Consider the following 14,481-nt stretch of genomic DNA (forward strand, 5'->3'; position numbering starts at 1 on the left):
AAGGGATAGGTGACCTCTTAGTTGAGCAGGTGACCAAACTAGCCATTCTAAACACCCATCTACAGTTGCCCATCCCCATCTCATCCTATATTAAAGACAGCAATTGGTTGTGGTTTTTCCCACCTGAAAGAGACCATTGGTTGGAAGGGAAATAAAGCCAGTTGTTTTCCTTAACTTTCCTACATTAAGGACACCACCACTTGCTGATCCCATTACTTAGGAAGAATAGCAATGAGGGCAGCACAATTTTTTCAGCTATATTTTTCTGTTAGCTTGCAGCCTGGAGCACAGCTCTTTGGAGTGGCCTTCAGGCTGTGCCCTAAGTCCTGTGGAAGTCAATGGATCTGCTGAGTAAAGGCAGGGCTACCAATTCTGGATTACAACAATCTAGACAGCTACTAGAAGGCAACAAAAAGCTACCTTTTCACTTCTATGTAGTGGTTGTCTGGATTTGTACAGCCTAAATCTGATAGCTCTAAGTAAACACAACCAAATGACTGCACTGTGAATTCATATGCAGGCCTATACTATTTGGAAAACATCACTTCTGCTGACCTGGGATGTCATGCCCCAGTGATAAGTATCTCCATCGCCTATTCTTACAGAATCTGTCCTTCTGTCCTACATATAATTTAAGAAGTCAAAGCTGAACTGACCTCTTCAGAACTAAATTAATCTAAAAGAATGCCACTCTTCTAAAGACTAATTGGTATGATTCTTGGAAAACACGACATATTTCTGAGGTTTACCTTGTACCTACTGTGTTTTTCTCCACTATAATCCCTTTCTTACACAAAGCTCTGAAAGAATGTTTTAGCTATGTCAGGAAAAACTTGTTTCCCAATCCACTTTAGTAAGTTAATTGACAAATTAAATGAAATGTTTGTAAGGTGGGGCTACCAGATCTAAGCGGCTAAAGTCTAGAAGGCCACTAGATGGCATCAAAGGATTAGAGCTTTCTGTATGCCTTTGTTCCTCTCTAGTGGTCATCTGGATATTTGCAGCTCAGATCTTTACCTCTGTTGTAAGGTGACAAATGCATTCACTCAAACTCCTACTGTGCCGTATGTTTTCCCCAATGAATAATTAAATGGCAGATGTTGACAGGTGGAAATAGTTCCCAGAGCCCCATGGGGTGGTCACAATGTAATCTGGTTGCAACTTCAAATCTTTTTGGCATAAGGCTAGCGTAAGGGAAAACTAAATCACCAAGTTTCAGATCTTTCCCAGAAATGCAATTGAAATCTAAATGATTCTTCTGGAATGCTGTTACAATTTGTTTTCTCCCTTATTTATCTAACCAGCATTCCTACTTCACAAAGTGCCTGTTAATAAGATTAGTAATTAAAAAGCTTGAATGGCAATTGGCAAGCAGTTTCCCTTCCGAGTTGGGTTGGCGCTGTGTCACCAAGAGGCTTTGATGAGTATTTGGAAGAGTGAAGGCAAGGCACACTTGACTGTCGCTGGTATCTAAGAGCAGGAATGGAGAAATCCAGGCCATTGTGGGGCAATCCTTTCCAGTTTGTATTTGCCTGTATTTCGTATGCAGTAGGACTGGGGAATGTATGGCGGTTTCCTTATTTATGTCAGATGCATGGAGGAGGTGAGTGGAATTTACGCTTCTCAGTTTGCCACTTGAGGATAGGTGGCTTCATTTTTAAAACTGCATTGCCTTTGTCAGAGTAGCTTCAGGTGTTGGAGAGGAGAAATAAGCAACTGCTTCAATCTTCAGGGCAAGCAAAGAATATTAGCAGGAGACTGACATATTTCTTCTCTTCATCACGCAAGAAAATATTCTCATTTGCTTCTTTTTTTCTTCAATACATTTTCGGTTTAGCTCCTATTAGACTGTAACCCTCCAACAAAGCAAGCTTTATTCTTAACATCAACTTAGTATAAAAGATGCTATTACTGCTATTACTACTCTTGTTGTAACTACAGATGGAGTTGAAAGGCTGCATATTTCTATGCAAATTACTTTTATTGTATATAAAAATCGGGGTCTTATAGATGCACAAAACAAGAAGATGTACTGCAGCAAATACCCAGCATATTGAAGGCACGGTGGGTGCTTTTTGTTTAATTTTGCACTTCTTTTCTCCCTTCCTGTCCCACCTTTAGGAAGAAAGCCTCAGAAACAGGCTTTTCCCCTTCCCACAGGGCAAGGAAGGTGACTATTGCTGGCACCACAATGTCAAGGGGTTGTTTGTTCTCACTTCAATCTTTTTCCCCTCTGCAGAACTTTTTCTCCCCTCCCACCAAGTCTGGCCTCAGCAGGATGCTACTGAGTGGGGAACAGCTTAAACTTGCACCATGCCACTTCTGAGGCACGCTATTGAGGATCAAATGCCATGTGATGACATGGGAAGTCGTTTCTCTCTCTATGTCTTCCCCTCTCCTCCCAGTTTTAAAAGTCCAGATCTGATCTACTGAAACAAATGACAGGTTTACCACTGATATAACAGTTTGGGTCAGGAAAAAGAAAGCAATGTGAATGATGGTATTAGGACAGAATTAAAACAATGGAGCAAATATATCGCTGTTTGTAACAGGGCTGACCTAAGACAAGATTGTTCCTGAGGTGAAGCAGCAAATCATGCTCCATTTCCACCTGTAATTCAAAGACAATAGCTATTCAAAGTTGTTGAAGTTATTTGGGAATGAAGACCAAAAAAAGAACAACAACCCTATGCTACCTTTCCTCTTCCTATAAAGATAGAATAAGAGTAGTACATTAAATAGGTACTACTTTGCTGTTCTATCAGCTATTTGGGGCAGCTCCCTCCGTGTCCAATGATAGGGTCGGTAGTAAGGAAAACAAGTTATTCTAAAGATTACCTTATGGTAGCCAACGTGTGACAGAACTGAAGTAAACAAAAGGAAGATTCAAAATAAGAGATTTCTAGAAAAAAAATTCCCTTTATTAAGATTTCTAGAAATCAGTACTGATCAAATCCATGGTTTGACTAGAACTATTCTAATACTGAGGCAGTGGAGTTATATAGAGCTGAAATTTTGCCTTGCTTGATTATGAAGCCTCAGATCACAAGGAAAAATGAAGCCTCAGATATAAAAAGGGTCACAAGAGTACCTAATTCTTGAAACAAATTATTTTGATGACTTGGCAAGGTCTTCAAGCATAGATTATTCGGCATCTTGCTTAGAGCAGGTCAAGAGGAAGAGGCAGAAATCTGCAGTTTTCTACTAATCTGGGGACAGAAACAAGTACAAAATCAATTTATTCACCAGGTGATGGAGATCTGAGATTAGCGTGCTTTCTTGTTTGGGTTTGTTTATTTAAAAGCAGACATGGAGATGTAGAGCAATGAATTTATTCTTGTAGAATTTTCCAATAAAAATTCTCATCCCATCTCAGTACTTACTATATATCCTATAAGGGAAAACTACCTCTAAACTTTCTCTAGTAAGGAAAGACAAAATTTGGAGTAGACAATTTATACTGAGAAAACACAGTAGTCCCAGATTAAATTGCAGGAGAAGAGTGAGCTCATCAGCACAACAGATCCAGTCACTGATCTCAAATGATTCCATCTGTTTTGGTTATTATTTCATATGAGACTGGCTACCAATGTTATCTCTAAGCATGAATGTTATTAGGCCTAAGTCCACAGCCTTGAGTGCCGAATCTGTTTTCAAAGGCCCTAGATTAGTTTCCTGGACTGTGAGTGTCCTTTGGTGGCAGTGGAAGGCATATTGAGTCACCTTGTATGAGATGGGTGGCTATATAAATATGATAAATAAATAAATAAACTTCATCTTCCTTTAGGAAGTGACTCCCATAGGGGAAGCTATGGGCTTTTAGTTGGGGTCTACTGAATTAAAACATTTCCATTTGGTGCAAACCCCAGAATCTTTCACTGTGAACAGTTAAGCCTGGGGTGGGATGGGAGGACAAAACCTTTTACTAAAGCAAATGGAAGTTATTTTTCTGAGCATAATTGCATACTAGCGGGAGGAATTTTTAAGACTGGGGATCAAGAAAAGATGGGGGTAAAACATTTCTTCCTTGCATGTTGTGCAGTGTAATCCCCTCCTTCCAAATATCCTCTCTCCCTGGATGGGGATTAAGTTTAAGAAATTAAGATATGGAAAAAACACTTCCATTTTTCTAAATGTAGCTGTCATGCCAAATAGGGATCTTTTGTGGGGGAAGAGAGCTGCTGATGACAGAAAAGGGAAAGGTTTCCCCTCCCTATATAGCAGTGTTGTCCAAACTTGGCCACTTTAAGATGAGTGGACTTCAACTCCCAGAATTCCCCAGCCAGCCATGCTGGCAAGCAATCCTCTCAATCCTGGAAAAAAGAGATATGTGTGATGTCAGGATGTTGTTACAGATAGACACTGAAGGCTATACAAACTAATTAACAAAAAGGAAAGAAAAAAATTCACATATAAACAGGCTTAACCAAATATGTAATACTGAAGTTTATCAAATAAAAGAAGCTGGAGGTGGTGGTGGTGATGATGATGGAAGTTTATCTCATGAACAAACTGACTCCATAAAATTTGATCAGATTGTTTGAAAGTCCTCTTCCTTACCCCTTTGCTGAAATAAGCAAACAAAAAACTAATTCAAATGTTGACAGACCACACATATGAGCAATATAAGTCAGGTGTAGATTTCTCCATCCAAAGTTGTATAATAAGTCTTTTGGCCATGTCCCTTGCACATAGAAATCTACAGTCATTTGTCTTCTTTTTTTGGTTAATAATTTTATTGAAATTTTTAATAAATGTAGTAAAAACGAATACAAACTAAACTAGAAGAAAAAAGAAAAAGTTCAGAAGGTGCAGAAAAAAGAGAAAGGAAAAACAAAAAAAGCAGAAAAGAAAAGAAAAAGAAAAAGGCAACAACGGCAATAATAAAGAAGTGGTTTCCAACCTTCATCACACTGAGCATAAGCTAATGTATGAACTTTTCACCCTCTTTTAAAGTTGCAAATAAACAAACTCTTCTCCCCATAGCCTAACTTTTATCTATACGCAACTCAGAAATCATCATCTTTTCAATCCCAGTTCAGCAAAAAGTCTGTTAGGAGTTGCCAGAAATATCAAACAAATAGTTTATCCCTGGTCAAATAGTCCAATTTTATATTCTTTCTTTTTGCACAATCTTGACCTTTAAATCATTCCTACGGCATCACAGGATTTGATTTTTCATCACTCTTTGGCATTTAAAAGAAGTCTTCAAAGCTTTCACCTGCTGACTTTGTAAAGCCCATAAAGAGGCATTGTCCAGGATTTCTTGTCGCAGCTGTTCCATGTCCAGATCCTTTTCTTGCTTTGGCTTTTATATTCCCATTTTGGTAATCTCAATTTTATTGTTGTCCATGCCTTCAAGCTCTCTAATGTCTATGCTAGGTAAAAGTTTTTAAAAATTTTCTCATCATGTTCTAAAAGTTTATCCATTGAAATCTATATCCTTTCTGAGATAATAGTTATTCTTCACTCCATATTTCAAAAAACTCTTTAAGATAAGGAAAAGTTATAGCCGGCTTAGCCATTTTAACTCTTTTCTGCCTGGTCCTTTATTTCCCTGTAGTATCCATTTGCCACCTTCATCAACCCTCAGTTCGTAAGATGGGTTTAGTTCCACTTCAGTCATTTCCCACAACTATATATTTAATTATATACTTATTTTTCAAATACAGCAAAAATAACCAATATTCCAAATCTCTCTGGTTTCCCAATCCATTTAAAACTTTCTTAAATCAAAATGCTTTTCTTTTCTTTTTTTGCTTTTTGCCAATTGTATATTATTTTAAATTCTTAAGTCTCTGTTTAAAATTTCTTAAATCTGAAGAACAGAAAACTCATCAGGTGTCAAATTAAGCTCGCTGTTTTGAAGGTCTATAATATCCATAAAGTGGTTAAACTGAAAATTTCCAAATGTGATTACAAGGCGAGTTCAGCTGGCTTAGTGAGCAAAGGCTCTGCCACTGCTGAGAGCAAAGAGGTCATCTCCCTCGGCTCCTGGTGCTCAAACCCGTGGGAGACTTCTGTTTTATGGTCTCCTCACAAGGAGCTGCGATTCCAAGCATGCATGGGCAATCTCCCAAACTCTCATTCTCTGAAGAGATTCGAAGGACTGGTCTACTTGCCAGTCTTTTGTTCTTCACAACAATTGTTGTCTCTGCTCACTCACAGAGATGTCTTCAGTCAGCCATGACTTAAACTGGAAGCCTTTCTTGATATGTTCCAAATGCTGGAGATACAGCCAAACAGAACATATCCATTCTTAACCAGTAATGATAATTCTAGTGTTAACAATTCTGTGGATTTCATCCCCAAATATTTATAAGTCCAGACCATGTGAATTAATGTTCTAGTTTATAAATTGCATCTCCAACTGCAAGGTAACTGCATTCAAACCTTATTAAACATTATCTGCAATGTACAAAAATGTGAAGTAGATATCTTGTGGTTTTAAACTTAAAATGAAAATAAATTAATCTTTAATTATTTAAAAATTAAATGATAATTTAATTATTAACGAATTATTTAATTAATTTCACATTTGTTCAGAAAAACAGGATATTCAAGCTAATTTTTTCCAAAGGTTGTGTAAATTGTTAGTATCAGTTTCATAAACTACCTATGGAACTTTAGAGTAGCAGTGGCATCAGGACTAAATGGCCCAAACAAATGCTTTAGATGAATAAACTGCCAAAAAGCACTCTTAGATAAACCAAACTCTGTTTTAAGTTCAAAAAGTTTAAAAAACAGCTACATTGAATTAAATTGGCCAAGGTGTACCAAGCTCTACACTAAAAGTAAACAAGTCATCGGCTTGCTGATCCACTTGACATGGATCTACAGTGAGGACATTGGGATGTCATTCGGACTGGAGAAGTGTGGCTGAATGGTAGTAGAAAAAGGGAAACTAGTTAAGATTGATGGGGTGGAACTACCAGAGGATCACATAGCAGACGTACAGACCAGCTACAAGTACCTTGGTTTCCCACAGTCACATGGGAACATGATGAAGAGGCAAGGAAGACAGCAAAATCCAAGTACCAGCAAAGGATAAGACAGGTCCTGAAGAGCCAGCTCAATGGGAAGAACAAGATCCATGCTATCAACACATATGCCCTGCCAGTCATCAGAATGCTGTTGGTATAGTGAACTAGCCAAAGGAGGACATGGAGGCTGCCGATGTGAAGACCTGGAAGCTCCTCACAATGTATGGAGGTTTCCACCCCAAGTCCAACACCCAAAGACTGTACATCAACTGGAAAGAGGGTGGACAGGGTCTGGTGAGTGTCAAAGCCACAATCCTTGATGAAAACCAGAGCATCCAGGAGTACATCAGTAAGATGGCACCCAAAGATGAGCTGCTGTGAGAATGCCTGAGGCAGCAGCAGACATGGGAAGAAGATCAAGCAGAAGAAGCGCAATGGCAAGACAGACCCTGCATGTGATGTACCATCGACAGAAGTGACATTGGGAAATCCTACAAGTGACTAGAATGGGCTGGACTAAAAGGCAGCACTGAGGCACTGATCATAGCAGCACAAGAACAGGCACTAAGCACCAGATTCATAGAAGCAGGAGTCTACCACACTAGAGGGGACCCCAGGTGGAGACTGTGCAGATAAGCCTCAGAGACAGTCCAACACATAGTGGCAGGGTGTAAAATGTAGGTAGGAACAGCATACACTGAACAGCACAGCCAAGTAGTTGGCATTGTGTACAAGAACATCTGCACAGTGTATGGGCTAGACCCTCCCAAGTCCAGATGAGAGATTCCACAAAAGGTCGTGGAAAATAACAAGGCTAAGATCCTGTGGCACTTCCAGATCCAGACAGACAGACAGGTACTGGCCAATCAACCAGACATCGTGGTAGTAGACAAGGACCAGAAGACACTGGTGGTGATAGATGTAGTGGTGCCAAGTGACAGCAACATCAGGAAAAAGGAGTATGAGAAGCTAGAGAAGTACCAGGCCTGAAGGAAGAACTAAAGAGGATGTGGAAAGTAAAGACTAAAGTGGTCTCAGTGGCAGTAGGAGCACTCGGGACTATGACTCCTAAGATGGGAGAGTGGCTCCAACAGATCCCAGGAAAAACATCAGAGCTTTTTGTCCAGAAGAGTGCAGTGCTAGGAACAGCTAAGATACTGCGTAGAACCCTCAAACTCCCAGGCCTCTGGTAGAGGAGCTGAGATTGAGGAAGACACGTACCAACCATAGGGGTGAAAGGGGATTTTTTTTTTCTTCAGTAAATCCAGGGAGAAGAGAGAGAATAATGGAGAAAGAAGAAAAAGAAGATGAATAAGAAAATGATTAATCATGGTTGCAACAGGAGCTATAGAATTTACATAGTTTAAAACAAACTCAGAAATCCTGTGGCATCTTAGAGACTTATCAACACTTTTATAGTTATATAAGCTTTCAGTAAACAACAGTTGCTTCAGGTGCACAGATTGTGCAAGTCCTGGATATGACATGCATTGGTATATGTCATATAATCAACATGCTATTTCGCATTTATATAACAGCCTGCAAAGTTTAGAAAGCTGTAAATCTGTGTCTTTATTACCCCTTCAACAGCCCTGCAAGATAGGCCATATACAGTACAGTTACCACATGCACCTCCACCCAAAAGCAGTTGGTACACTATAGCTCCAAGTAAGTCTTAACAGCAAGTTTGCTTTTCATTTAACATTGTCCCAAATTTGTATTTATACCCACATGTTAGCACATGCATGTTATATGTAAATGTGGATCTGGACCACAGTTCATTTTAGCTGCTAGCCATGGCATGTTTTCTCAACCCATTTTCCTCCAAACGCCAAAAACAAACACACAAACAAACAAACAAACAAACCGTTATCATTTCTTTAAGTCCCGGGTCAGCCAAGGTCTATATCCTACCTGACCTTAGTTTCGCTCTTAAAGATTCTTTTAATTAAAAATAAATAAATAAATAAATAAATAAATAAATAAATAAAAGGAAGCTCACGTGTTGCAAAGCAAACAGCCATAAGCATCCTCTTTATTTTCAAGAATGTCTCTGAGTTCCATATAGGCCTTAGAGACATTCTTAGAAAATAAACAAGATAGGTATCTGGAGATTATCTACCTATGTGGTTTCTAGGAGTCAAAAATGACTCGATGGTGCATAATCAATCAATCAATCAATCAATCAATCAGGGAGCTGCAGCTCAGTGCTCAATGTGGAAATGGCCCACCTCTCCAGAAGAAAGAGGGTTACAAGGAATGGTGGAAGCAACTTTGTCAGTTTGCCTTCCAGCAGCCAATCTGTGAGGGTTCCCATGATATATTTCCATAAGTCCCAATATGTCTGCTGACCCAAAAGGGTTGGGGGGACTCCTGTCTTTTGTGCTGCTATGTTATTGTAGGACTCCACTGACTCAATAAGAATATCCCTCAAGGAGGAAGTTTCTCCTGCACAAAGGGCCTGTTACCAGAGGCCCAGGCAGGAGGCCACAAAAATAATTCCCTGAATAAAATGGATTATGCTGAGCATTTACTTCAGCTTCATCACTTGTTTTTGTAGAATGCCTTCAAACAGCTCTTACTTCAAGGTATGCTAATGCTGGAGATTAAACACCAAATCATAGATATTTACATAAATATTTTGGCTGTCCTAAAAAGAAAACCTAGGAAAGTTAAATTCGAAAAACTATGTTTGATTTAATCAGCAGTCTTTCAAAGGGGATTTCAAGGTCAGGCTAAGTGGCTTGGACCATAAAACGTTCTCTCGAAGTGGTTATGATCATAGTTAAAAGAATCTTTAAAAAAAAATCAGTTGAGGCAGGGAGGCTGGTAGATGCCAAGGAAGATATTTGGGCCACATTGGTACCCATGGACATGAAGTGGTATGCACCTGATCTAGGCCAATAACATCTAATTGGCTGCAGTTCTCCAGGATTTAGGGTTTTTCAGCTAAAATACTGTACCAGCAAAGTTTCATGAACCAAGTAAAACCTGAGGGATTTAGAAAAATCCTCCTTAAATAAGAGTTTTGTTTTTTAATTGTCCCATATTGTTCCCCAGATTGGATAAACATTTGAGCTGGAGAAGAATTCCCAGACTCCACCCCCTCCACTTGCAACAGCCTTGACATCTTCCATAATCTTCTAGATTTTCAAACCAGCATCCCTGCACAGGCAACCATTCCTAACCACAATGATGAATTTCTTCCCAGAAGATATTAATTCATGTTTAGTATATGTGTTACTGTGCATTCTTATTTATTTATTTATTTATTTATTTATTTATTTATTTAACAGTAATTTGTGGGAAAGACCAAGGTGAAAACTAACAATTGATCCAAGATGAGCTTTTAGGAAGGATAAGAATTAGAACTTGGTTCTTCCTAGTCTAAATCCACCAGTCTGTTCAGTACACAAGGCCATCCCAAGAAATTTGCAGTCTGAGGTGAGCAAGTAGCAGCACTTCTTCAACCCCATCCTGGTCAAAGTTCATCATACACAAGGTCAAGTAAGTTATTTCAGCTTCTGAGGCAGAAAATTCTAGAAGCACTCCTCTCTCAGTAAAAATCCAATGATAATAAATTGCAGCCATTTTACAACACTGAAATCATCTAGTAGAGATAGCTATCTTAACTTTATCTCATGGGCTAGCCATAATACATCACACAGGCTTTCATTGTTAGCCATTCTTCAACAATAGAAGTTTGGCATTCCAGAGCAAAAAATAGCTACTTGAAATGTTTTTGCTTAAACTATACTGTGTGACTAGTACCATTTTGAGCAGTCTTAGGCATCTTTCCCAGTCTAAATATGGGAGTTATTAGGAAAAAAAATCTTCTGTAGACTAGCACCTGCTAAAGGCCCAGAAGCAAAGGTGGTTGAGATGAAGGAAGGAAGGGACTTACAGAGAAGAAATGGCAAACTGAAGACAGCTCTTCTGAGAGTGGAGCCGACAACTGCGCCAGAATGAAAAGCTGGCGAGTGGACCGGCTCTTCACAATTCCTCCCGGGACAAGGAGAGGACTTGGGATCACCCACAAGTGCTCCAGACAGTTGTTCCTCATGAAGAGACTGCAAGACAGCAGTCTCCAGTGGGTTTAGAGTTCTGGGAGACAAGGGAATGCCATCTTAGCCCAAACCACAGTTGGTACCTTTATGGACACAGGGTTTGCATAATTCCTTTTCCAATCACCAAGTTTTAAATATAAGTTTAAGGACTTTAAAAAATTCTCTTTTTGGGAGTAAACAGCAAAAGGGTGATTAGAACGTTGATTTTGGAAAGTTACAAATGTACTAAGGGTCCAGATGTATTTGAAATAAGATTTTGAAATTAATATAAGAATCCTTCTTGTGGGAAAATGCTGTTGCTTTGAATTCTTTAAAAAAAAAAAAGATAGGATGGGACTTTGAAGGTTAGACACTAGAGGAAGCCAGAAGGAACTAAAGATTACAATTAAAGGAGAACACTTAAATTTGATTCACTAATAAGAATGGGGCAAAATACTTTAAAATTGGACGTACTGAAGGATATTTGTGAAAAATGGACCCAGAAATTAATTTTAAGAGTGTCTGCCATTAGATAGACTGTGTTTAAAAGATGTTATGGAAGAAGAAGAAGTTTTACCACACAAGACTGGGACTGATCTGAAAGTGGATTTAAAAACAACAGGCTACAAGAATGATATGGGAAAAGATGCTACACTGGATATACAAATGAAACCGGTTAATAATTAAAATAACAAACCCAAAGAGTGATCTGGATAACTTTCCTATATAGGATTTACAAGAGACTTGTTGAAGTTTTGAAGAATTTTGTGAAAAGACAAAGAAAAAATGAAAACAAATCAAGTTCTAGGACATTATTTGAAGGGATTAAAGATCAAGATTGTTAAAAGTAAAAGGAAGGTATATAAAGCTGGATTTGGTAACCCTTAATGGACAAGGCTTTAAGGAATTGTTTATAGATAAGAGATGAAGTATGGGAAGAAGAAATCATTTGTTGCATTTTAAGAGAAGGTGATAAGTTACTAAAATTGTTTATACTTGTGATGAAGGGGGAAGTCATTTCTTTATATGTTTCTTTTCCTTTTCTTCACTATATTTTTATTTTCTCTTTCTTTTTATTTTTCTTTCTATTTTTTCTTTTCTGCACTTTCTATTTTTTTTCTTCTTATTCCTTTATTTTTTAAATTTGTATTAGTTTTTATCTTTTTAACTGCAACATTTATAAAATTACTATAAAAAAAAAAAGAGATGAAGGAAGGAAGGACAGCATGGCCAAGCCAAGCTGGATTCAATCTGGGTTTCAGATGGAGAGAAGGCTTCACTAAACCTCTTTGGGGGTGGCTGGGAGAAAGGTGAAAAGGTATAATTCTGAGCAAGCTTTTGTCAATTGTAACCACAGCTCAGTCCTAATGATGTGTGCTAAAAGTTCTACTGATTTCAGTTAGGAAATACTTACTTCTTTGTATCAGTTTTGGCTTTGCTGTACTCTTGATCTTTTCTCACTTTCCTCGGTTATAATTTAATGCTTTTTACAGCAATTAGTCATCCTTTAACAGTCACTCTGTCTGAACTGTTTGAAAGACTCTCCTTAATCACATCTAGTATGTGATTTACAGAAAATTATTCGGGGAAACCCATCCAGGCTAGAGGCTAACCACAGAACCCCAGTTTTAGAAAAGGGAAGACAAAGGGGAAGTAAATAAGTAGGCAAAGTCAGATAAGAATCCTTTCAATTTAGAAACAACTTTTTCCTGAGAAAAAGCCCCATTGGGACTGACATTTAAGCAGTCCCATATAAGAATATACTATAAATCTACATGTCTGAACCACTTCCCTGAGGGTGAACTCCATCAAACTTGTTAGGGTTTATTTCTGTGCATTCTACATATTGTGGAGTGTACCTGAGCAATTAGATGTTATAACACAAAGTCGAAGCAGAGGCATCTGTAAGAGGACAAGGGGCACAAGAGACAAAATCTGCCTCACAACACAAACTTCCTCCTTATATTCTTAGGTGTGATATTGTGGTGCAAGTGTGAAAGGGCAGACCCTGTGCTGTGACATCATGACACACATTTTGGCATCATTGTACAGGTAGTCCCCAGTTTAAGAACAAGTTCTGTTCCCAAGGTCTGTCCTTAAGTTGAATTTGTATATAAGCCAGAACAGTATTATTGTAAGTAACTGTAAGTAGTATTGTGTATTTCACTCAAATCATTGTGTATTTCACTCAAAATTTGCTGTAATAGGCTCTGTTCTTAACTATGGGTCATCCATAAACCAGGCATTCTTAACCCAGGGACTACCTGTAGTTAGGAATGGATACCTATGAGTAGAAGTGGCCATGGAGATGTGTGAATCCATTACTGTGATTAGAATCACAAATGATGCTCAGCTGATGCTTGGTTTTGGCTTAGCATGTTATATGAACCAAGTGTGGTTTATTCATTCAACCATGGCTAAGGAAATTCTGATTTAGCACAAAGACGGGGTTTTTTTTTTAATGTTTATATTGACAGTATAGACCAATTCTTGTTTTGTACCTGGGACTGGGAATGTGTCTTTTCTGAAACTTATAATTCTCATTCCATTCATTCATTATGGAGAAGGCAAAGGTTCTTACTGTCAACATCAGGAACTGTATTCTGATGTTTTTTGTATGCTTATCCCTGTATTTTGTGGAGAGATTTGTTGAGACAAGGTTTATAGACATTTTCAGCATTGATTTGACCAATCAAATAGTTATCCTTGAATAATGAGGGGTATGGTGGCCCCCTCAAACCAGGATATATCAAATCCACCAATGGCTAAATATCAGTGGCTAAATATCCACATGTAAGTACAGATTAGAATGCTGAATTGTGGTATGCCATTATTCAATACAAGCTTTGCACTTACAAATACTTTGCATTAAGCCAGTATTTTTCAAATCTGGCAACTTTAGGATTATGGACTTCAACTCCCAGAGGTCCCCTGGCTGGGGAACTCTGGGAGTTGGTCCACACATCTTAAAGTTTCCAAGTTTGAAAAACACTGCACTAAGCACTCATTTATAGCTTTAAGTTCTAGATACAGTTGATTGTGATATATATGCTTTTGTTTCTCTTGCAGGTGGATTTTTAATCCCATACATGATCATGTTAGTTGTGGAAGGAATGCCATTGTTATACTTGGAGTTGGCAATGGGACAACATATGCGCCAAGGAAGCATTGGCACATGGAGAGCTATAAGTCCTTACCTCTGTGGGGTTGGTGCGTTCTTCTCCATCTATTGCTTGTTTTTCTTGTTTACATACAGTATAAAATGAGAATTGGTTTTAGATGTACCTGCTAAGAGGTCCATTGCTTTGAAATGTGTAGACTTCTTATCCTTACTTCTCCCTCACAGGCTTTGATGAAAGGAAGAACAAACAATGCATTTCTCTTTAAAATCCTACATGTACAATCTCCCATGCTGTCAAGTTTCAAATATAAAATCAGTCCTTTTTTAATGT

At 38.4% G+C, this 14,481-nt stretch overlaps 1 protein-coding gene across 1 annotated transcript in view; it reads left to right on the top strand.

Moving 5' to 3' along the window:
• Positions 1–1,425: 1,425 nt before the first annotated feature.
• Positions 1,426–14,481, top strand: part of SLC6A20 (solute carrier family 6 member 20) — a 31,472-nt gene continuing 18,416 nt past the window's right edge. Inside the window, exons 1-2 of the mRNA XM_007437856.4 lie at positions 1,426–1,603; positions 14,099–14,239. Coding sequence (XP_007437918.1) covers positions 1,483–1,603; positions 14,099–14,239 — 262 coding nt within the window. The 5' untranslated portion in view covers positions 1,426–1,482. The remainder of the gene's footprint in view (positions 1,604–14,098; positions 14,240–14,481) is intronic.

Source organism: Python bivittatus, unplaced genomic scaffold (genome assembly GCF_059951505.1).
Source record: "Python bivittatus isolate LINGU-HERP-01145 unplaced genomic scaffold, Pbiv_v1 ctg000610_np1212, whole genome shotgun sequence".
In the NCBI taxonomy this organism is placed as follows: domain Eukaryota; kingdom Metazoa; phylum Chordata; class Lepidosauria; order Squamata; family Pythonidae; genus Python; species Python bivittatus.